At 35.1% G+C, this 25,177-nt stretch overlaps 1 protein-coding gene and 3 long non-coding RNA genes across 20 annotated transcripts; 1 reads left to right on the forward strand and 3 right to left on the reverse strand.

The window, feature by feature from the left end:
- The first annotated feature begins 362 nt into the window (after nt 1–362).
- Nucleotides 363–25,157, forward strand: LOC138188550 (uncharacterized). 4 transcript variants are annotated; one of them, XM_069130482.1, is made up of 3 exons: nt 363–497; nt 22,615–23,133; nt 23,564–25,157. In XM_069130482.1, the coding sequence occupies exons 2-3, from the start codon at nt 22,668–22,670 to the stop codon at nt 23,752–23,754; spliced, it is 657 nt and encodes a 218-aa protein (XP_068986583.1). In that variant the 5' UTR covers nt 363–497; nt 22,615–22,667; the 3' UTR covers nt 23,755–25,157. The 4 variants fall into 4 exon arrangements, with proteins under 4 accessions (XP_068986583.1, XP_068986586.1, XP_068986585.1 ...); XM_069130485.1 differs by having other exon boundaries at nt 22,615–23,130; XM_069130484.1 differs by lacking the exon at nt 363–497 and adding an exon at nt 15,309–15,487.
- Nucleotides 662–11,594, reverse strand: LOC138188551 (uncharacterized). 9 transcript variants are annotated; one of them, XR_011175537.1, is made up of 11 exons: nt 11,465–11,594; nt 9,588–11,347; nt 9,083–9,265; nt 6,797–8,316; nt 5,923–6,592; nt 5,398–5,865; nt 5,063–5,287; nt 3,829–4,989; nt 1,349–3,537; nt 890–1,259; nt 662–799 (listed from the first exon to the last, which is right to left on the reverse strand). It is a non-coding gene; the product is annotated as an uncharacterized LOC138188551 (long non-coding RNA). The 9 variants fall into 9 exon arrangements; XR_011175541.1 differs by lacking the exon at nt 11,465–11,594 and having other exon boundaries at nt 9,588–11,076; nt 11,172–11,398; XR_011175540.1 differs by lacking the exon at nt 11,465–11,594 and having other exon boundaries at nt 9,588–10,759; nt 10,874–11,398.
- LOC138188554 (uncharacterized) lies at nt 12,561–15,281 on the reverse strand. Of its 3 annotated transcripts, none has more exons than XR_011175548.1 (3): nt 14,789–15,281; nt 14,540–14,700; nt 12,561–14,350 (listed from the first exon to the last, which is right to left on the reverse strand). It is a non-coding gene; the product is annotated as an uncharacterized LOC138188554 (long non-coding RNA). The 3 variants fall into 3 exon arrangements; XR_011175547.1 differs by having other exon boundaries at nt 14,540–14,721; XR_011175546.1 differs by having other exon boundaries at nt 12,562–14,350; nt 14,540–14,712.
- LOC138188553 (uncharacterized) lies at nt 18,268–20,963 on the reverse strand. 4 transcript variants are annotated; one of them, XR_011175544.1, is made up of 6 exons: nt 20,830–20,963; nt 20,435–20,633; nt 20,109–20,306; nt 19,616–19,909; nt 18,686–18,949; nt 18,268–18,568 (listed from the first exon to the last, which is right to left on the reverse strand). It is a non-coding gene; the product is annotated as an uncharacterized LOC138188553 (long non-coding RNA). The 4 variants fall into 4 exon arrangements; XR_011175543.1 differs by having other exon boundaries at nt 20,368–20,633; XR_011175545.1 differs by adding an exon at nt 19,027–19,324 and having other exon boundaries at nt 20,125–20,633.
- Nucleotides 25,158–25,177: the final 20 nt, after the last annotated feature.

Genomic DNA, 25,177 nt, shown 5'->3' on the forward strand with positions numbered 1-25,177 from the left:
TACCAGCCATCAATCATAACTTCGAAGATTGTTTCAAAATTCCATTATAATCGAGTCTATCCATCATAGCCCGCTCGATCTAAAAAATTTGCAGCTTATACACAAAAGCGTTGAAACATCCAGCCGGCATCTCAGTGAATCGATACCACGATATCATGTTGAAAAGGGTCTGGAGAGAGAAGGGCAGACCCTACGCAGCCATCCACGCTTTGGAGCGTGTGTACGCGTGCGTGTTGCACGCGCACGTGCAGGAGAAGCTCGAATGAGCGGCGGTGATGCCGGCGTTCTTTCATTGACGTGCTGTTCGCTATATCCTGTATTCTTCAGTCCCGAGCGAGCCTCTGCACGCTCGTGATCACGGATTTTGTGTTGGTGGCTTCTCTTGAGTAAAACATATTCGAAAACTTGTAATTTTTGACAGTGACTGAAAAATATTTCAAAATAAAATAAATCATACTTTAGAAGAATTTGGTGATTGAAGTTGGATGACATCTACGGTGAGTCTTTTAAGATTTCTTTGTGTTGTTTTTGGTTATTGAGTATTGTTGACTCTTTGACTCCTTCTTCTTGGGTACTTCTGTTTTTTGTTTAATTACAATAAAATAGAGAGAAATTACTGGAGTTTATAAGGTTTGAAGAAATTTAGTATGATTTTGGTAAAATGTTCTGACTGTTTTGAGAGTATATATTTAGTTGTTTGTAACACGCGGATATTTGAATAGATGACATCAGCAAGCGTCTGGAACAAGCGGCGCGCCACAATTCTTATCTTATTAAATATACATGCACCTTGCTACACCTGGAAAGCAAAACCACATATACTGTGTCAAGGTTCAATGGATCAATTGAAATTGTGCAACCGTAGACCGGTTTCTGCAAGTAAACTGACCTGCGGCTAATTAACCTTACTACCTGAGTAATTATTCAGGAATATCGGATCGATTAATGCGCTCTTCATTTCATTGGTCTCTTTGCCAAAATGCTCGTATATGGAGTAACGAATTTTTGATTTTTGCAAAAGTTCGACGTCTCAATTTTCCAATTTCCATAGCGTCAAACTTTTATTTCTTCATTTTTTAAAGCGTCAAGTGTCCAAATTTTAAAGCAACAAAATGATCAAAATTTTAAGTTTAGAATTTTACAGAATTTTCAATGCGTCAAGATATCAAAATTCTCAATTAAACATTTTGCAATCTTCAAGCCATCAAATTTTTGAGATTCCAAATATAAAATTTTCCAATTTTCGTATCTTTCAACTTCTGAAATTTAAAATAACAGTTTTCTTTATTTCTGATACAAAATACCCAAGGAAAACCTTAGCCACATCAAGAAATAATAAAACGCAAACCTCAGTAGCTCTTGAAACCCGTGGAGAAGCCGCGAAATCGCGGCTCGTGGCAAGCGTGTTCCCACGAATTTCTCCGCAGCGTCGATCGCGTCGAACGCAATATGTACGCTGGAATATCTTAGAAATTCGAGCGCCTTTAGAATGGCGAAAGTAATCGGGGAGCTCTCCCGGGATCTCCCTCTAGAGACCTTATCCTTGATGGAATCGAGGTCGTCTTCGATGATGTCGCCGTTTCATCGACGTCTATTCGTCAGATCTCGATGTTGTCGTCATCACGATGTTGCGGAAAAACAGTCTCGAATCCGACGTTTTCTAATATCCGTTTCCGTTCGACCCTAATGCGTCTTTCTCCGTGCTACGTGTCACTCGTGTGAAATAGAACAGGGATTCTAGGAGGGGAACAGATCAAGTGGGGAGCCGACCCTAATGATGCTGGGCCGACAAAGCAAGAAACTTCTTTTCGTCTCTTCGCATAACATGGTAATTTATGGCAATGGTAATTAATACGAGTCGAACAACGGGACCGTGAAATGCCAAAAACGTGTCTGAATTTTGTACTTTTGACTGGCCAATTACTTTCGAAGGTCCTTTGTTTCTTATTTTAGTCGTTTTGAGGTTTGGATATTTGTTTTGAGGATTGGATGTAAAATGAACCGTGAAATAGCAGAGACGTGTCTGAACCTCGTAATTTTTATTGATCAGTCATTTTTTATCATATTTTGTTTCTCATAGATAATCATGAACTTTTTGGTTAGGATAAAATTGGATAGTAAATCTAAAATAATTTTGACAATATTAATTTTTATCCCGGTTATGTTTTTTGGGAACATTTATACCATATAATGTTGGAGATGCAGATATCCTCGTTTTCTTTATGTTTGGAGCTCAACCGAGCGTGAACTTTGACCTGGAAGAGTGCACACACGCTCCGTCGACTTCCAGCCATTGTTATGGGCTAATTTACTTTGGAGGAAGCTTGAAATTCAAAGATGTTCCGCTCTATACAATTCGATATATCTAACTTGCTATACTTCCAGAGTTAACCTAACTTATCTTGAAGGGGGAAGATGAACAAAGGTCAAATGGACCATCTGTCTCACGTTACGCTTTTCTTCCGGAAGAAACGTTTTAAACAACTTAAAGGCCACTGATCAGGTCAATGTGAACATTAATTTTAGGTCAACCATAACTTTCAGTCCTTGTAATTGACCTTTAATAACACCTCTGGGTTTTTCATTCTAAATTATCTTTAGTTATTTTTGTTACCAGTTTTACACTTGAACGAGTATCCAATAATCCTGTGATAATGTGATACGCAAGGCTCACATGGTGAATGTCACTTCACGGGTTGTAGGTAATTCAGAGTGTTGATCCACGCGTCTCGAGGGCGAGTTTAATTACCACGCGCCATCTTTGTTAATGGTAATCAATAATGGACGTCTTTTGCATGGTATTAAACACATCTGGCTGTTTATTGACCCGCACCCCATTAAGAACTTCTAATCGATCCTCCATGAACTTCAGTGTACGACCCTTGTTTCAGGTTATAATTATTCATGGTGATAGTCGTCAGTTATAATCGATCCAATGTGCGTACAAATTCGAACTGATTGACAACGCTGGTCGTCATTGATAAAATGAAGAACTTGTAGGTGTCATTAAATCTGGTCTTTTATACTGTTAGTTCTCCGGATTTCGAACTTTCAGAATTCCAAATTAAAGATTTCCCAGTTCTGAAATTTTCACATTTAAAATTCACAGTTCTGTAATTTCCAAATTAAAAATTCTCCAAGTTTAAAATTCTGCAATTTTCAAACGCTCAAATTATCTTTTTCCAATTCTGAAACTGTAAGATTTTCAAATTTCCAAATGTAGAATTCTTCAAATAGTCAGATTGTATAGGAATTATAATATTTTTACAATAACTACATTGCATGTATTATGTAATAATTACCAATCATATAACTGCATAATTACAATTTGATGGAAATTGTCTTTTTTTAATCGATTGAACACGGAACGAGAGTGGAAACAATTGTTCCAGGTTGCAGATTGTCGATTGCCCAACAAGCAAAGAATCGATTCCGCAGTGCTACAATGATTTCGTTCCATCCATTCGACTCTTGACGATTTCTCCTCCGTTCATCGAGATGCTTTCGATCAATTAACGCAGTTTTTTCGATGCGTCACTGTAAACAACGAGGATTCTTTAGAAAAAAGCGCCATTCAATAGTTCATTTGACAGAGTCAATCAATCTTACCGCCATTACTCATTGAAAATTCTGAAGAATCGCTTCTTTATACCCAATACCCTGTGCTTCATTTCATGTTATAAGTGTCCCTATTTTATTCTCTAATTATATGCCGTGTTTCCAGCATTCAGTCTCTTCAATCATAAAGTGACATTCAGATAAAAAATGAGCAAAAATCCTATCCTAAGATCTTCATTTACGCGTAACCTACTATACTTTAAGTTATACCTGTCTCTCTTTTGTTCTCTAATTATACGCCATAATTCCAGCAAACGTTGTATGTTGTATCGGGGATCAAACTTCTCTCATGTGATACAGTTTGCGGCGGCGCGGGGAGTTACGAAATCACCAAGCCGGTTGCCCAAGACGCTATATGTGTCCGGTAGTTTCTCTTTGTTCCACTGGCTGCCTCCAGGATAACCGGCTATCCTCGCCTCTGTACACACATTTTCGCGCAGCGTTGTAATTACACGGTTCTTTCTGTTATACTTTGATCCATTTAGGCCGAATTATGTTTTTCCCCGTGAAATTTCATGCAACGTCCACGTAATCTCCAATTACCATCGTGTGGTAATAAAACAAGCCAGTGAGTTTCTTTAACAGGCAATTACTAAATTAGAAAATCGCTACTTTCTGACTCCATTTGACACTATGCTTATATTTGAAAAAATTTAAGATTAAATATCTAATTGTCTACTGCCTAAATTTTATAAGAAATATATTTTCCCAAATATTGTAACTTGAAATTTCAATGTATCGCCTTTAAAAAATTGAAATGAAGTTAGAATCGATAATAATCTAATACTTCGATTAGGTTTCCTTCAGATTGGCCAATTGCAATCTTTGTTCTCCGAAGACCCAAGGACGCACTTTCCCTGCTCACATGGCGGAACTATTTTTAGAATATGGCTGGTAAAAGGAGGAAAGGGCAGCGAGAACTCGGTTTGACGAAGCGTTTACTTCGATTTTCTCCCCTTAACTTGTTGTTTTGTCCGTCTGTCGCCTTCAGGCTAGTCTTTCATTCGACTGAGCCGCCTTTATCCTTCTCCGTCGACTGCTGACTATTTTCGTGCCAGAAACGAATGCAGCGTCACGGCGCCAGCGTCCGGCTCCCTAGCCAAACAAGAGAAAATTGTACAAATCGCGGCGACATGTATTTGCATCGTAAAGTCGCCTCCAAGACAACGCCGCCTTGACTTGACCCTGTACATGAGGTATATACCAGGCTATGTATAGTCAAACCCTCAAGGCCTAACTTATTTTGGTCTCCAGTTTCGTATTGATAGAAAACGAGGCCTTTTTAAACTTTGTTACTCACTTAACAATCATTTCTCTAGACTAATTCCATTATTATTACTAATACTTCTATTTAATTCTTCTATAATTACTCTATAAAACAATTAATTTGAGAATTAGAATCCCTAAAGTAAAGTTAGATTCACTGTAAACAAAAAAGGAGAACTTTTGTTAAGGAGGAACAGGAATTAAATTGATGCTTGATAATAAAACCATGACTCGCGATTCTGTGGCTTCCCCATGGTAAACGAAACGAGGCGGAAATTGATGGAAAGTCATTGACAATGAGTCACTGGCACCGCTTCAACGACTAGAGACGCGGGGGTGCGGATAATGTCATCGCCAGAATTAATTTAGTGGCCATCGGGGTGAATAACCTAGAACATCAGCTCTGTTTGGCCAAAAAAATGTTCGTTAAGTCATCTGGAAGCGATGACGCACTCGAACCTTAATTAAAAAAGCGCTTCAACAAAGAATCTGCACGTCTTCTTCGCTAATTACATTTTTCTGTCCATCATAACCTCGAAATTCAAACCAAATGGTGTTTCTTGTGTTTTTTCTTCTAGTCACAGATTTTTATTCCTTTATGTATTTATTATACAAGGTGTCCATGATTATTGGAATATCATGTATGATGTTCCAGGGGAACTTTGTATGATATTAAATATGGTCCTGATCCGATGCTAATTGTCTTTTTCTGATCAATAAAGTTTGACTTTTTTTATCCTGTTTCTTTTTATGCGTGAGGATTCGTCAGGTGATCTTCTCGCTCTTGATGGCCTCTCGCTTTTATACCGGATCACCTTGGGTGAGGAAACCCCTCTCTCAGTTGACTTCATCTCTGCTAGTGTCCACACGACGCTCGAATCTCTTTTAAAGGACGATAAACGCGCTCATGGTTACCTGATGCACACCTTGGACATGTGATGCCACTCCTCCTGACCCCAATTTGCGTCCATTTTTCGTCATCTGGAAGGATCACCGATGTTAGGCGCTTTTTTTAGCGGTTAGGGTAACTAATCTTACCTAGTGCGTGCGTGAGGTCGATATGCTTCTTCCGGAAGCTGTAAACAGGGTCGTAAATCGCGTCACAGCTTTCCATTCTTCTTCTTTCATGGGGAACACGATTCCACAAGGAGGAAGATATATTGGAGGTTAAAGATGAAGAGAGAGGATGAATTGAAATCGGTCATAAATAGATTAGAGGAGTAGGAAGAAATAGGCAGAGCAAGAAACATTTGTTCAAAGAACGAAAAATATGGTGAACAGACATTTTTCTACAGCTAATCTTTTTTAAAAAATATTGTTTGTTAAGACTTATTGCTGTGACTTCCATAATAATTATTACACTGCGATTCGAGACTAGAATATAAAGAAATATCTAAAATATTTGAAGTAGAAATTAAGAGAGATTAAACGATTAAATATTCAACACTAAAGCAATACAAGAGAGAAGAAAAAATACAAGTGCAGCGAGAAGAAAAGGGGGAGAGAAACAAAAGAAGAGAAGAGAACTTGAAAGCGAATAAGGGAGTGGCTGGGGGCGAGGAGAGACAAGAAGGAAAGTGGCCGAAAGGGAGAAGGAAATGGAGCCAGAGACTAAACACGAGGATCATGGTGGTCGATGACGCCGACGGTAACTCGTGGGAGCCTGTCGCCTTAAATACCTCGTGACATTATCCGCTTTACAATGTACCTGTATATAACATTAAATTAAAAAATGGTGCAAAGTACAAATAAAGTCAGAAAGATATTTTATTCGACAACCGTCGAATTTCCAAAATTTCAAAATTTTCAATTTTTAAACTACAAAATTTTAAAATTCGTTTCCCAGATAGTTTGACAAAGTTATTAAATATATGTAGCCTCACACAAAGAAGTAATTCAAACAAATACTTACTGATGTAGGTGGCGTTTTCGAGTTCAATAGTGGATGGATCATTGTTTTAAGCAATACATTTGAAAAAAGTACATATATTGAGTTTGAATTGTATGGAAGAATTCAAAACGCGTTGAGACAGTGAAGCATACAGAGAAAACAATGAACGTCGCTTCTGAAGTGAGCTATACGATTGCTTCAAAACGTTATAGAACACGGGAAACAGAGAGATGTCTTCGTGATGTGAATAACCATGGTTTTGTATAGCTGTAACAGCTAAATGCCATTGGAGAAGTGGAAATGAAACTTCCCAATCTGAAATTAAATTGGAACTACATACATATATATTTCAATTACGTGGGTACAAAGAACTGGTATTGAAAAATGCGAAGGCTAAACAAGCAGTAAAATGTGGTTTTGTCGTAGTCGATCGAGTCGTTAAGAATGATTGCACAACGTTGTTTATTTCCAATGCTATATTGTTTTTATCCATCGTGAAAATATATAACCTAGTCAATTTTTCATTTCTCCTATTTTTTTAAATTAATTCTTATAACTTTTATCTCATTCCTAATTAAAGTAAATTCGTAATTAACAATTAATAAGAGGAGAACTTGTAGTTTTGGATGAGTAGGTTATAATTTTCCATAGCTATTTTGTAATGATCAAAACGATGCGGAGACAGGGCAACGGGAATCTGGGCGAGCAAAGACCACTTATACGCTGCAGGTTGCATAACGGTTTCGCGCAGCATCCAGCGTATACAGTATCCAATGTCTGCAAAGAAAGAAAAAGGTGCGGACACGTGCGAGCGCTTGACTCCTCGAACTATTCGATCGATACACGCTCTCCGCCAAACAATTGGGGGATCGAACTCGATGTAACAGTTCGAGTAAACAACCTCCTAACCTCTTCTCACTGAAACAATACGTTCTGCCCTCTTCTAAATGCTTTTTCACGTCCCATTTTAGCAATGTGATGAACGTACACTTAATTGTATACAATTTACAGTGTAACTTCTTATTACATATTACTTCACAAATGCGTGAAGATGTATCTTCCCCTAGGTATAGAATTCTAACCTCTCAACTACTGATCATCTCTCATTATAATATATTTTTTGTCTACTACAAAGACTCGTTGGTGATATTTCATCAAGAAACAGATCAATGTTGTGACAGCAGAAGGTAAGAGGAGAATTAGTGAATGAATTTCTGGACAAACGAGAGGCGGGGTCGTTATGGCGAGTTCCACGAACTGAAATCTCGTTACTTGCTCGGTGGTCGAACGGTATCCCACAAAGGGGACGTCTTGTCGACGTGCCGCGGACTCCTTTGAGCTGTTTCCAGCACCGCACCGTCTGGACTTCTCTTGCCAAGGTCCGATTCATTCGACCGCAAACAACTTCCTTCATCAAGAAGTTTGTGCCTGACTTTTTCAACTTCATTCTTCTACCTCTTCACAGGAGTTGAATTATCGCGTCATTCACTTTCCAAACTATAAATTACTGTATTTCTCACCATTCTTTTCACATTCTCCACCTGTTGCACAATAATTTATTAATTGACAGTATTATAATCATTAGTGAATTATTAGATTATAGGTCATGTAAATTTCTTTTTATAATTTTATAGCTATAACAATTAATATCATCCAATGAAATCCCTATGCTGTTCTACAAAAATTATATATAGAATTAAGAAAAGATATTTCGCATATTTTGTGGCATAAAAAGACATTATTTCTTAGAAACACTCCAACATTTGAAATAAAATCTTCCATAATTTTTCTTCCTTTCTGAAAAAAGGTTATGTTTATATATGGAAGACTATAGAAGAGTTCCTATAAATGGGGATTCTCAGATGTAGAGCCTAGCAGAGAAATTCCTCTCCTAGCATTAAACTTTCATTAAATGCAATTAAACTGACACAATAAATTACACAGAATTTAATTAATCTTCATAAGGATAAAGAACTTTTACATCAATAATTACATCAATTATTTTTAATCTTAACCTAATTTTTGCAAATTTCCAAACCTATAAGAAGATTCGAAGAATATTTAAAATTTTGATTTACCATAAGAAAATCTAATCGAATCAGGATCTAATAATATAGATTCTAATCTCCAATTATAAGTCGGTATAAATGAAATTAATAAACTTTCGTGGATGGTTTTAAAAACGAGTTTTAAACGAGTATCGAGCAAAGAAGAGCGCCCGGCACGGAAGGACGCCGGAGTCCAAGGAAAAAGAAGAAAAAAAAGAGTATAAAGAACAAGCAGGATGACTCGCAATCCTGATGATACTTGTCTGTCCTTGAATCGGCCTGTAAGGTAACTTAACGATCTCCGTGGATTTTTATCGGACGTCTTTCCAAAGGTACTGCCGCGTTTCAGAAGCTCTCTGATCTTCAATTAATCTCCAATTAACAATATTTCTTGTAGTTTTGTTTATTAAAAAAAATTTGTGGCGCTGCTTTTCCTTACTAGCTGAAGAAAAGATAGAAACATATAATTCTTGGAATTTATCGAAGAGTAGTAATTCGATGAAACTGAGTATTTTGCAGAATCTATTATAAATTCTATTTTTATAATTATTATGAAAAATAATAAAAATAAAATTTACAATAATAATAGAATTTATAGTAAGTATAACAATTATTCTTATAATTATTTACAAATACAATTTTACATTTAAATTTCATTAACGAATAAATTTTTCATTAAAAAATAATTGGAAGGAAATTATTATACATTCTATCTTTTTACTTTAAGGTATTGTATCTGAATTGTTTTAAAAATAATTTTTTACCTTTAAACAAAGTAATCTTCTTTCGTTAAATATATTAGTTTGTGTAAATATTGCAGATTCGATCACCTCTTATTTTCTTATTGTTCTATAAGGCTAGTGACGTTAGAGTGTTTAATTAATTAGCAAACAGGTTGTGGATCGTTGCTTCGCCTCATCAGTATCGTATCTTTTAAGAGTGTGTATTGCAAATGCACATTTTTCTTCGCAGTATTGTTCTTTCCCGTCAAATCGAGGACGCCAGCATTAAATCGTTGGCTTTGGAAAAGAGCATGCATCGTGAATGGAGAGTTTCTCTCCGGGGCTTATTACGGCCCTCCTTATTTCATGAATAATGCGTTACTTTTGCTGTTAATGCAATTATTTGCAAATCTATTATTGGCTCTACAAAAATAAAACAGAAAGGTATATAAATATTATTCAAATAATGTATAAATAGAGAAGCCCCAAATTTGTAACCATCTACATTTTTGTAAAAAGCATTAAAAAGAAAAAAGTGTTGTTATCGATTTTAATTTAATTAGGTCAATAATAATTCACTGAAAAATTAAAGTTTATATAATTAAAATTATGAGGCAAAAGTTCACGTATATTGTTTGAATCATATTTCTTGTAATTTATATTATATTATATTATATTTAATTTAATTGCATTTCTATCACAAAATTTAATGACAGTAATGCAACAAGGATAACAAAATAAAAAAATATTCCAATTAAATAATTGTTGAAAGAAATCCGCGACAATATAATTCTTTGTTTCGTATGGAATAAGGGCCCAAACTAATTCTTTTCTGATATCTATGTATCTGTCTTACAACACTGTTTAGCAGACTTTAACAAGTAATTATTGAAAAGGCACAGTGGAAAGTTTATACAACAAAAAATCAAGGAAAAATATTATAATAATGGAAACGCTCCCACACGTATTTTATAGTTATCTTCGTTGATGATCATGTCGCAATGATTGTTGCATCAGAAAAAACTTCATTGGTCGATGCTTGGATGGCAGGAACACGATTTTCCAACCTTATTTCCGACGTTTCTTGAGCAACATCGCGATGAGCAGGAAGTTGTCACGAAACTACCTTCCGGAAGTAGTGACATCTTTGTTTTCCATTACTTCGTTACTCATTCTAACAAAATTGCAATCAAACATTCGACTAACTATGAATCCTAAATATAAAAATAATTTTTTATACAACAACCATACAACTCTAACGAAATCATTACAAAATTATTACAAAAACGTTTACGGCGACAGTAAAATTATTTAAAAAATATACTCACACTTGACATTAAGAAATTATTGCAACATTGCTTATTATTATGAAAATTATTAAAGATGTATATTCATATATCACTAATGAAAATGATTAGAAAATTATTATAAAAATACTTGTGATTGGTAAAATAATTTTACAAAAAGTATCTAAAATTATAGACAATCAGTAATTAATAACCGATAGTTAATTATTACATAGATTTATAAACTATAAAATCATATTTTAAAAACAAAATTATAAAAAATTGTCAAGGAAAGAAAACGAAGAATAAAGAAAATGAAATATAGCGGAGAAAAACGTACGACTGCGTGTAACGTGAAATTACAAAGTATAGAGGCGCCTTCTGTTGATATATCGTACTCTATTATTTCCAGGCACCGTTACCTTTTATTACACGGCAGATTTTCTTTTGTGGGTGGCTGCTTCCTCAATGGGACATTATAACGCCCGCGTGTTGCCTCCAACTCTCCAATGTTATCTAACCTCCAAAAAGAAACGTGAGAACGTATTTACATACATATATCAATGATAGAAATAATCGAAAAGTTGGGTTAGATGGTGCGAGCATCGATGGCAATTATACAAGACAGACAACCTGTGAAACACGTAGGTTAAGAAGATAATCGATAAACGCTGCACCGTTGTCACAAAACTGGTTTGCCAACCCTTCCGGGGTTTCATAGCTGTCCCTGCATGAACTTTGCTTTGGAAAGCTGATGTTTGGCTTTCCAGACTTGCAAAATCTTTCCCCATAGAGATTGGCGTATATGATACTTAAGAAGATCCATTTCTTTAAAGTTCAAGTTACGTAAATCAAGATTTGTTTATTAATTTTGAATTAATATTATTTAATTTATTATTAATTTATGGATGAAGAGATTTAGGAGGATCTACTTTCAAAGTTTAGGTTATAGTATAAATTAAAATTTGTTTACCTGTTGAGTTTGAATCTTCATTTATAAGCTTCATCAGAAAATCAATGCTGGAATATTATCGTATCGTTGATTTAAATTAAAATGAACTTGATGTTGGTACATTATTATCTGTGCCAAAAATCTATAGAGTGTGTTATGTGTCTGGATTTAATTAAGTTCGTCTAGACGCCTATGGTGATTCAACGTCGACGATGGACTCGAGAGAGGAAAAAGATGAAGAGGACCGGCTATTCTCTTATGTAATGGAGACTGAACTTTCTGCTCGGTGTAGCGTGCACTGCACACAAACAGCCTCGCAACTTCCAAGCAAAACGAAGGAGCCATTGTTTCTCACGTGTTCGACCGAGTTTTTCTCCTTTTTAACCCTATTAACGTCAAGTTTTCAACGAAAATATAAACGCCTCTGCAAGTTTTTATTTAGAACTTATGTCAGAACTCAAAAGACTAGTACACGTGTCTGCGAACCCATTGCGAGGTTATGACCGCACCTGACGATCATCTTCCAGACCTCCACCATAGAGAGCTGGTATTAAAGTCAATGAGAACTGGTTCGTGAACAGAATATGATGTCACTTTCGTGTTGGTGACTGGCAGCGAGGGCACGGGAAAATAATAAACAGGAATATGCGAATAGAATAATGATTAAGATTAGATACGATTCCAGTAAGCGAGTGATTCTCTTTGTTCGTCGATCTCTTATTTTCCTTGGCCTTATTCTACGATATTTGCCTACGAAATTTGCTCGTTTTCGGATAATGACGATCACTGTACTATCCTTGGAGCATCAGTTATTCTTCTTCCAACACTCAGCTTAATTTCTTTTACAATTTATATTTATGAAAATTCATAATTGGCAATTTAGATGTTTGAAAGATTAATAATTTTGAAAGACCCAATTGTTTGGTAATTAAGAAATTAAAAACTTTGGACGGTTAGTAATTTAGAAATTTAAGATTTTGATCCATTGATTGATACACTGGCTGCTGATAACGCTACATTGACGTCACAGCCTGGTCGCTCCCGAAGGCGGGTAATGCAGGTGACGCTGTATAAGCATGACACGTGCAAATAGTGACGAGCTTCAAGGAAAAAGATTTCATAATTTGAAAATTTGCAAATTAAAAAGTTCCAGATCATAGTCCCAGATGGATTAGTAATACCAAAAATGTACGGCGTAATATTGAATTCCTTTTATAAGATAGTAATAAATCAATAAATATAAGAATATTTTATTACTACGTATTTTTTAAAAACCAGTCATTTTGACTGCTTTTGGTAGAAATAGCTTACCTATTTTCTTAACTAACGTCGTTTTAATTATCGGCAGCTCTAGTGTTAAAAACTAAAAATATATAACTATTTCTTTATAAATAACAGATCAGAGTAACTCCGAACCATTTCACACTATAATTAGTAGCATTTTATTGAGTATAAAACAGCAACCCTCCTGTGGTCTAGTGAATCAGCTTTTTCAAGGATTCATTCTCGAAGAACGTGGTAGAAAACAGGGAGAATCACGATGTTGTAATCGGTTCTGACAAGTATAGTCGCGGATCCTCCTGTCAGTACGTGTTCGAGGGGAAAGGAGATGGTTCACCTTTCACCCTGGAGTAACTGTAGAACGAGGAAAGTCAGGGAATGGATTATGCTTGGCGGAGGTGAACAGCTGGGACTCGATATAACTCGCCACGATTACGTTTCTGTTGCCGCCTTTACCATGGAGTATTAATTTTCATTCATCGATGTTCAAAAGTAAACGCTTCGTCCTTGTTAATCGATGCGTTAATTTCGATATCAATATTTAAATAATATTTTTTTTAACGAAATTCAAAATATTAATTCTGGAATTAATATCCACGCTTTCGTTTAGAAATTTTAAGATTTTTCATTGTTCTCGCTTTCAAATTTTTTAATTTCTATATTATCAGGTGTTCAAGTTTTCAAAATTTGAAACTTTCTAATTTTCATATCTTCAAATCTCTATTACCAATCATTGAAATTATCAAATTATCACAATTTCGAAGTTCCAAATCTTTAAATCTTCACACATTCTAGATTAGGGAACGTTTAATTCTCCATGTTTTTCAATTCTCAAATTTTCAGACTTTTTGTAAACGTGTCGCATTTTCGTGTTTCAAAATTGTAAAATTTGACCGATCTCCCAAAACTTTCTTTGGTCGAGTGATTATCGAAACTTTAGAATTTAGGTAATAATTGTTATATTGCTTTCTTCGAGTGAAAAGTCGAGTTTCTACTGGTTGATTATATCAGCGAGACGGATCGCAGTGAACTGGTAGAAGCCACATGCTCTTCCGTGCTGAATCAGGATCGAGGCGGTGCATATTTGAAAAACAAACGAAAGCGCGTTTACGTAAGCGCTGACTCCTTTTCGTCTTCCTCGGCCGTTCCTCGTTCAACGAACTATGATAGCAAACTTTGAGCGGTTTCTGGTGTTGTTGACACGCGAAGTTCATTCACTTTTCCGTTCGTATCCTTTGTTCATCGAATTCCTTTGGTATGTTCCTATATTTGTACTTCTTTCAAATCTAAAGTAAGCATTCATAAAATTATTAATCTTGAATTTTTATGAAATATATTAACAAAACTTTTAGGATTTTCTAATTATTAAATTTTTATTATTATTCAAGAAACTCTTACTAATGCATCCTTACCAGTATATTTAGTTTTATTAATTCATTGATATTCATTACTTATAGTTACTGTTAGTTACTTACAGTTACTATTTATTTTCTGGGAAGCTTCTTTGATAACAAATTTTTTTCTAAAATCTTCCTTTGTTCTTGTAGCAAACCTACCACACTGTGAGGTTCAAACTATACTTTAGCATCATAAATTTTAATTAACGACTCTCCATCAATCCATTTAATTCTTCCTCCTATGCAGACATCTGGGAACTCTAAATTTTACTATCTCATTCAACCATTTTTAAAAAGAAGACATAGAGGGATCATATATACAGTTACCTAAAGTATCCAACTGTTAAGAAGTATAATTTATTTTACTTTCAAACTACTGGACCATCACTCTTATTTTTCATAAAATATCCTGATATATTTACACTTTCCATAATTTTAGATGAACTATACTAAATAGCTAATATGTTCAGATACTTTTACAATCAATATTTCTTCCAACTTCTTTGTACACCTACATATATGAACCTTAGCCAAGAATTTTCTAATTATCCCAATTATCTTCTTCGCAATAGCAATCTCCTGCAAACAACATTCTTCAGACTGTCATTTATCCTCTAAACCCGGATAACTACGTTAACTTTTAGTTCCTGGATAAACCTAAAGAAAATCCGTCTCTGTATCAACAGAGAACCACTCTGTCCAGCCAGGGAACGGTATTATCCACGTAAGAACAATTCGATCGTGATTCAGAGTTGGAGAGCGTGGGTGTGCTACGAATAATCGGCTCGAGAAGGGACAGAGGGCCGGCTGGATCTCAAAGTGAAAGTCCTGGATCGACGTTTAGTCGTGCCGCGGCCACAGACTTGCACGGATATTCTACAACGCGGTCAAACGTTATTCTCCTCTCAGTTCATTCGCTTCTTCACAGTTTCTTCATCAACATATTTATGTGAAAATGAATAAACAGTGGTGTACATGTGACCATTTTGGATTAAGGATCTACCAGTGATCTATGGAACTGTCAAGGTTTGATTGCGACCTTAAAAGTCAAACACAATTCTGAGTCGAGATTTATGAGTGGTTCGACGCTTGAGGATCTTTTTTCGTTAGTTCTTGAATTATTGCTGTTATTATTATGGTTTGATTGTAAGATTGGAAGCTGAATGCTATTCCGAATTGAGATTTATGGCTTGTTTTGATTCTTTAAGATCCTTGTCTTGACAATTTGACTAATTTAGAGTTTTGTTGTTCAAGCTGATTAAAATTTAGTACATTTAGCTATCTCATTTTAAGCTTGAATTGCGATAGGTCAAATACTTGAAAAGATGTCTCTTCTTGTGAGTCTGTGTTTACAACATTGACAAGTCGAAGACGTCTCAAGAATTCTATGAACAGAGTGCAGTAGTTATCTGTGCCGTATTAAGAGTCGATCAACAACTTCTTCGAAAGGAAGTCCAAGATTGAATGGATCTAGCAGTGTTATGAAACCACAGAGACCTCAGAATCCCATGTTCGAATGATAATTATTCTACTACTAATTGCTCTATTACTATCCCGACACAAGTACCATTTAAACCAATCATTAATTAATCACTTGGGTTTTTCCAACATACGCTATCTGTTCAACATCCATAATTCCACTTTACTAATCCTCTAACCTGTTTCAAACTGCTTATACTTGTTTTTTCCTTAATTATTCTCATCCTATACGCTAAAAACATATTCCATTTAGCAATTAAAATTACATGTGTGTCCTTCTATAATCCATTAAATTTCTATTAACACTAAGTGCGATCTTCTGCTTAATGTAACATCATAAAAAAGTTAATAAAGTAGGCTGAAGTCAGGTTTGCGTGATCAGTGGGGCGTTAATCGGATGAAGGCTCGTTAAAATCCGCATCGTGATCGATCAGCCGACTAGGAGAGGAACGATCACTTTCCGTATTATTACTTGGCTGTGTGAAAGGCATAACCTCGGTGCTCGTGCGCGCAATAACGGAAATATTAATGTACGGGCCTCGTTCGAACTTTCGACCAGGCTCTCTGTAACAAGCCACGAATCGATCGTGTGCTATTGCCTGTTCCTCCTGTCCTGTCCGCTTCGATCCACCATGCGTGAAGGCTCAACCAAGGCTTACGGTACATTGTGGCGTTATTTCGTACACTAATAGCCAGTCTCTGCCTTTCCACTTGGTCCTCTTGCTTCAGAATAAAGAACTTCCCCTGAAAATAGATCCAAGTTACTTTCGATCATCATCAATAAACTGCAAGACAACTAAAAAGAGTAAAACCTAAACAGAAAATTTTTTCACCTTTTCTACACCAATGTTGCACATAATTGTATCCTTTGCGCTTTTACACTTTTAAATGTCATATGAGTGCATAAAAGTCTTTAGTGTAATTATTAGTTAGGCCTGAAACGTAACTGATATTACTTCATTCAATTTTATCTTATGAGACTTGTTTCCCATATTTGTTCACTGTGATAGTTTGTAAAATATATTGGGTCAGATTCTACTTGGCTTTTATGAAGATACAATTTTTAAGGAATTTTTGTGATCACGTAAGAAACTCGGCGAGGAAAGTTCTTTGTATAAGGTCCACTATAAAAATTCTGCTCGTGTATATATTACTTAACATGGTCATGTGTACGTACAACCACGCATGAAATAAATTTTTAGAGGGAAAGAAGAGTAATGATACACAAAAAGTTAAGCAAGCATGACTGGAAAAAAATATTGAAAATGTGCCAAATAGCGGCTGGCCTGGAAATCATACAGCGCATGATGAGGCAAGCTTATTACTCACAAAAATATGGAAAAGAAGGAAAAAAATTCCAAAAGTACAGGTGGCAACAACTATCCGTGAAACATTATCTTCATCAGAAATATCATTATAAAGCAATTATTATCCTGTTCATGTAATAGTGTCAGACTTCTTCACCAACCACTTTAATTACCGCCGTTAACAAGTTTTACGAGTTTTCTTCCCTTGATACCGTTCCATAGCTCATTCCGAATTTTAATGAAAATTGCAAATTATGATTATCAGATCATGTCCGATTGTTATCAAAATTATTCCGCAACTATTGCATAACCATTTAATTGTATAATCAAGTAAAAAATTTTTGAATTTTTTTTACTATTTTTTATTATTATATTATGGATGTTTACGTGTTATATCCATAGTTCATAGATGACCAAAAGCTTAGGTTAATTTCAAAGTTTTCTTCTTTTTGATAGCATTAATTAATGACGTATTAAATTTGAAAAATCCAATGCTCGATATATAAAACGAATTGCAACAGAGCTCGCCTGTAAAAAGGAATCAAAATGTGTCTTATCATGTTTTTCTCCCGTAAAAAAATTTCCAAAAATTTAGATAACAACTCTCACTACAATCTCAATTGTTTTCATTTCTTATGGCGATTTTTAGTGTCAGAGTACTCTATTGCAATCGTACAAAGATTAAATCGGTACATAACATGTTGAAGGCTTAAAAAAATAGGTTTATCTTTTGTAGTTTTCATAGCACTTGTAATAATATTTAGTGAATAAATAATTACTCTATGGATTCCATTTTTTGAATCATATTCATAATAACACAAATTTGCATAAACATCCGTCTATTATCTAACTGTACCATTTCCATACAAATAATGAATCTCGCCCAATTATTCCACGCTATTCAACCATCGTATTCAGCTACAATGTCGTTGAACCAAGCAGCGTCATAGTTTTTCACGACAGCCACGTTTCTCGCGTGGATTTTTCGAGATCTCTTGGTAATACATAATTAAAGGGCAGAGGAGCACGGAGTGTTGTTGACGACAAAATTACCAAGGATTCAAGCTCGTTCGAACGAAAGATTTTTTACTGTGATTACCACACCAGGCCGGGAGAGTCATCCATTAAATCAGTGGTGCGCAACTTGTATCGTGCCCGACGATAATTTACGAGCGTGCTTATTAATCTTGTAACAGCTATCGAACCGGAATCAACGCTTATTTTGTAACACAGAATTCACTGAACACAACTGCAGCAACATATTTCCCATATATAGGGTGTCTCAGGTTTTTACTCAAAATAAAGATGGCATATTCTATAACTGAAAAGAAGAAAAAATGTTATATATAAATAGGTTAATATATGATTTATAAAAAAATTATAACAAAAATATGAAATGACAACAGATTATTCTTACTTTAAATCTAATGATACCAACCTAATCATTAGATATTAGGCCATTAGATTTGTATTTGGAAGGCAGGGCCTAATGTAAAAAATTCGTAATGCAATGAAATTAAAGAGGATTTGCAATGTAATGAACTCAATCTTTGCATTTGATCCATAAAAACTCGCGCAAGTAATCTACTAGGAAGAAATTTTCTTTGTCCATAGTGCGATGTTTCATAACAGTTATTTAATGTACACGTCAGAAGATTTGACTAGTTTACGCAACAGTAAATGCTTTTCCCTTCTCCGGTTTCTAAAAAAAAAAAGAAATTTGAAAATGAAATTTTTGCACTGAATTATTAGATAACAACTAGATTATGCTACACAGACCATAAATATTACTAAAAGATTTATGTGTACTATATGAAAAGTTAGCTCAGCTGTGACCTTGAAATCTTTTCTGGAGAAAAAAGTAGAAATTGAAAAGAATTTGAAGAAGTTTTATGCCTCACATATATAGCAATATTTTTCTCTGTTATGTAGATTATTTGCCATAGAATTCTTTTTCCAGTTCTATACTATATAGATGTTTGCTATACTATATAACAATCTTCCACGTTACCAAAAAGATAATAATTTCAGTTATGTAATATATTTTTTACAGTTGATAATATTCTTTTACGAAATCCTTGAAAAGATATTTCTCCAAATTATCATAAATTTATTCCCCAAAGTGCAATTCCCCAAAATAGGTTATGTAATACATATAAAAGAACAAGTTCTTGATGAAATGAGCAACATCTGGACATACTTCTACCAGAGTTTCTGTTTCTGGAACTTGTTTTGTCCCGTATCAAGGGAGTTTGCGCACCGCTGAGCCCGGTCGACCGATATCAAACGTCGATAGACTGGTAATATGGCGTTTGTATCGGGAACGAGGCACAAGCGGGTGAAAGAGGAAACGAGAGGAGCGGTTTACCTGGACGAAACTCGCTGCCTGGCAACCAGCTCGCCACCGGGCGACTGAGATATGTATATTGTTGATCCGTTGCAAAAGCTATGGAAATCGCTCCTCCTAATCTGAGCCTAGGCTACACCTTCGTTATAGAAGCTTTTAATCAAGCTTTTCAATTTATTTCCTAGCCTAAAGTGCTTTCATATCATGATACCTTACAGTGACAGCTTTTGATATACTATTTGCTCTTTCATACTTTGTATTCAACTTGGTATTCTCAGTGGAGTCTGTAGATTAGTTTCCACAAGTCTAAAAGTGCTGGAACAAATTTAGATACATTATTTTCTTTTCTATTTTACTCTTTATTTAGCTTGGTATGCTTAATGGAATCTGTAATTTAATTTCAAAAGTAGAACTGCTGACAGATTTTGGTACACTACTTCTTTTATTTTTTACTTAATATGGCATATTAATATACAAAAATCCAGAATTGCTAAAACAGCTTTTGATATATTACTTTTTTTATTTTCTACTTTATTTGCTATTGTCAGTGAAGTCCAAAAATCTAGAAACGTTGCAACAGATTTTCCACTATTTAACAAGAATTCTTGTTTTGCTTAACTCAGTTAAGTTCATAAATTACTCTCCAGGAAATGAAAAATTTCATTTATTCCTCTTCATTTTGATAGTTATGTGTCTTTCATACATTTAGATGCTAAAAAAGAAAACGTGGTTTAATTTCTAATATTTTATCACTTTGATAATAAAAAATTAACTGTGATTCATTTTCGTTCTAATGTTAAATGGCTAGCTGCAGTCATTGTTCGACACCGAGTGTCTTGCCTCGGATAAATATCATCCTACGTAATGGGGAGCGTGTTAATGTTGATTGCGGGCCGCGTAACAGTTCACGACTCTCGGACCGGTATCCTGGAGAACCACGTGCGTGCACACAGCATGCATACTTAAAGCCTGTGCGAATAACTCTTTCGTAATCGCTCGATTCGTATTCTTAAATCACTCGTTGTTCGAACTCAACGTCCTATACTCCAACAAAAACAATGCAAATATTGTTAATATTGAAATTAAATTAACCTGTTCAAATAGTTTTTTAGGAATAGCAACGATTCCATACTTCGAATATAGGTTAGGGTTACTTCCCTATCTAAATTCATTTAGATCCCATTATGTACTGTTCTAGGCTCTCAAATATTTCGAAAAAATTCTGGGATACTCACTGAAGTCTCCACTGCAATATTTTAATTCAAAGAGTTAAGTATTTTTTTAAATCAATGAATATCTTCTTCAAAATTTAAATAAAAATAAGAAAGTGCAGGACAGATTGCAGATTTAACAATTTATTTATAATTCACTGTATTTACATAAATTAATGTTGGGGATTTCCTAATTGTCTGATGCATTAACGTTGCATCAAACTGCAGAACCAGAACAAAGGATCCTATCTATCCACACGACTGCTGTACCATGACAAGATTCTAAAACGCGTATATACATACACAAACATCGTGCTAGAAACATCAGACATTTGAATGCAAAGGGATCGGGTAAAACAAAGCACGCGAGACCAGATTACGGTTCTAGCGGAGCGAAGATCTAGGAACAGAAGTGGACTAAGCAGCCGTTATTGGAGCATTAATAAAAAGCTAGCTGGTTATTGTTCGTCAATAAAAGACAGGCGGGCTATTACGCGATTCAGCGTGGGCCCGCGCGGTCCGATTTCAGAATCGATAACGCGAAATCTCGCCCACGTTTCCCTTAGCGCACTTTCCATCTGCGCCGTGAGAAACCGCTTTATTTATACCTAGTAAGTTCTTTTTCCATCACGACCCACGAAGTGTACACGCGTTTACGGTTGCATTTTAATATGCAAGCGTGGGTGTTTGACTGCGTTCGACCACATTTGCCATTTGTGCATTTTGTCGGTGGCTTTAGAGGCAAATTCAGTGTAGAGATACTATTAATTCGTTATTTTGTTACTTACTCAAAATTTATTGCTTATTTATGACTAATTTAATTTAAGGGGATAAAGTTTGGTAATCTATTCTAAGAAAGTAAATCTGGGGAATTTTCATCATAGTTAGAAAATAAAGAGTTGGATTTTATATTCTAAATACTTCCTATTTTGGAATTTTCTATTTTGGTTATTCTCATTCTGCGGAAGTTCAATAAAATTCAATTACCATAGCCATTTACAGCTGCAAAGGGAAAAAGATGGACAAAAAGTAACATATATAGGCGAACATTATAGTCTAACGGGTATTTGCTGATCGTCGGTAAATCAGTTTTTCCCTTTTCATCTCTCGAACAGTTGTCGAGAATCCGGTTGGGCTACTCGGATTTCTTCACCGGCGATTTAAAGTCCGTGTATCCGTCCACTATGAAAAAGGAAATGTGTGCATGGTGAATGCATTATATACGATCTGTATTTACGGTAACGGGAATATGTCGTGTGTTAAAGCTCCTTCAAAGCAGCAGCTTCCTTGATAAACCGTGCAATTTAACGGCGCCTGGAAAACCGCTTGCGCCGTACGCTTAATTATTATCGGTGACAGATTACGATACTACGATTGGCCATTTTACGTATAATTTTAGTTTTAGACACTGGTTATATTCTATTTCGTTTTCAAACCAAGCCGCGTAAATGACCAATGTAATAATGATCATTTCATACAAATATGCAGCTTTCTAATTACTATACTGTAGTGTATTTTCAACATTTGAGCAGAAGATTTTTAAATACAAGAATATAAACAATTTCTCTATTTGGAGAAAAATATTTGTGAATGTTTAGTATGGGAGTTGAATACTTCTTGTAAGAAATAATTATATACATTGAAAATATTAGATGTCATTACTGCTTAGCTCAAATGTTTGATCATTTATTTACCGTTCTGTATAGCGTTATCTCTCAGCTATTACAGCTATTACACAAAGCTATAAGCTAGTGACAAATGTATAAGCTAGTGATTATAATCCTTTAAATATCAAAAATCTTTTTTCAGATTAATAATTAAACAACTGTTGAAACATTCCCAAACTTCAAGCAACAAAAATAATGGCAAGGCAGCAAACAGCCGACAGGAACATTCCCCATCTTCGAGACATCTTTGGATTCGGTAATAAATGGGAGAACACGCGTCTCCAAGCTGAAGAGAAGGCACCAGGACACGACAGCGCCGTATCTGTTGGTTCAACTTCTGGTGAAGAAGAGAGCCCTAAAAACAGTAAGAAGAAGAAGTCGCGTCGTCGTGATAACAGCAAGACTTTAACGGAAAGCGACGTAAAACACCTGGAGAGACACCTATCTATGAAAAAAACCATTCGCAAGAAAATCATGCGCGACCTGCAACAGGCATTCGTCGAGGACCCGAACGAGTTTCGGGTAGACGATATACCGCCAGAACAGCTCAAGGCGGAAATCAATATTCAGAGCCTGAGTTTTGGGACACCATCGCAGAAACAGGGACGCACACGTGGCAACGCGGAGAACACGTTTCTAGACATGCTCCGTGCTGGAGGTGGTAGGATTTTTTTAAAACCATTCATTTTCCAGGATCAGCCTAAAAAATACATAAATATGTTAATTGAGATGTTTTGATGAAAGTTTGTCAATTGGACTGAAGTCTTATTATTATTAAGCATATACAATTCCAGACATATGTATTTTTAAGGTTATCATTAAGGGTTTCTAATACCATCAAAATTTATAATTCTGCAAATTGTATTAAATTTAATATTGTTGAATTATTATTCTGTAATTCGGTGTTAATATTTATCAAGTGTGTCCATTTATTAGTTGACTAACTGATAGCATACTACTTGACTGATTGAGAGCCTACTATTGATGTGTGTATTAATTCTTAGAGTTATATTTCAAGAAGATTATTTATGGAAAAATAAGTTCTTGAAAAATGGAAAAGAATAATGAATGGTAATTCATTTGTACTCCAGGTCTGGAAAAGAACTCTGGTGACGGAGACAGAGATTCTGGACACGGTGGCTCCCCCACTAGAGAAACTCCCAATGCACAAGATACGGATGACGAATCTAGTTACCCCTATGATACACCAGTTGCAACGCCATCAAAGAAAAGTGGCAACTTTTGGAGACGTTTCACCATGAAGAGCCGTAACAAGCGGTAAATCCCCCGAACGAACGTTGAATCGATCACTACCAACTTAATTTCCATTTCTGTAACTATACCAACTTAGTTATTCGAGCAGAGCTTGCAACTGTGATATATATACGAGAGAGGAAACCGAGTTGTCTCGTGTGAGCACACTTCCCCAATTTTTTTTTTACTGGATCTCGAGAAATTTCCGAAGCCCCTTTGCACAAGTGAGCCAATATTATTAGTCAAATTTTACACATCAAGGTATTAATATTAATAAATTCTCTTGCATAACTATAATACTAAATTTTACAAATTACAAATCATTCAAAATCGTAGAATTATAATTTAAAAATTAAATAAACTATAATAATAATATTGGTTGACAAATCATTATGCGAAAAGTCCCAGGTCTAACTGCAAGAACACTGAACCAACAATCTAAAAAAAATCTAAAAAAACAAATCTCTCATAATCAAAAATCACCATCTTACATATCAGAACAATATTTTTGGAGTTCCTTTTGAGAACGCTTTTTGGCTGAAAGTGTTTGCGAACAATCTTTGTAAATAACGATTTAAAATGTTACGAATGATGATTGAAAGTTCTCTGAGATCCTACTGATTCCATAACGTTACACGGAACTCCCTTTGGTGTGTACTTAAAGTAATAATTAATTAATTAAGGAATGCAGCGAGGATATTTAGAGCGTAAGGGTAGCTAGTTTGAATTATTTTTTTTTTATATATATATAATTTCTAAGATAAGGACGAGGAAAACCAGATGGAAATAACAAGTATGCACAGCTCTTTCATCATACCTGTACATTGTTAGTGTTAGCTAGTCAAGCAGGTTTTGCAAGAGGATCGACATACGAAGTATTCTAAAACAATTCGTCCTAATTTGATACTGCTATTTTTTGTGCAAATTTGATACATTTATTATATTTATCACACACGGAAACTTTTAGGACTAATATACATATATTTTAATATGAAAATAAAATTACGTTTGGAAGAGAAAAAAATGTTCAAACGAAAACGAAAAATTTAGAATTATCTTTTTGGACTGAAAAAAAGCACAATGAAAAGGGGAGCATCTTTTTATATCGTAAAATATAATCTTCGATTCTCCGAGAAAATCTGAAAACAGAAGTATAAATATTCCCAACTAATAAGCGAGATATATACATTATTATGCAGTTCGATATTTATTGTATAACGATGTTTATGTGAAATTCCATTGTTCCTATCGTTCTTGGATACCTTTTACGACGTCGATGGCATTTCTGTGCTTTCACAAGAGCATTAGAATCGCTATTAATAAGAAACATTTACCTGGTATGAACTGTCACTTGTAAATGTATTATACTCAAGGATTATGATATTAGATGTAAAGGTAGCTATTAAATAAAAGTTCTTTATGAACGTTAAATCTTGGTCTTTGTTTTCCTT

Source organism: Bombus flavifrons, chromosome 16 (assembly GCF_040668555.2).
Source record: "Bombus flavifrons isolate JBK064 chromosome 16, iyBomFlav1_principal, whole genome shotgun sequence".
In the NCBI taxonomy this organism is placed as follows: Eukaryota; Metazoa; Arthropoda; class Insecta; order Hymenoptera; family Apidae; genus Bombus; species Bombus flavifrons.

What these genes read in the sequence shown, in the direction of transcription:
- LOC138188550 (XM_069130482.1), top strand. Translation starts at nt 22,668, where the DNA reads ATGGCAAGGCAGCAAACAGCCGACAGGAACATTCCCCATCTTCGAGAC. An exon ending in CATGCTCCGTGCTGGAGGTG is followed by an intron (nt 23,134 to 23,563) that starts GTAGGATTTTTT and finishes TTTGTACTCCAG; the next exon opens with GTCTGGAAAAGAACTCTGGT.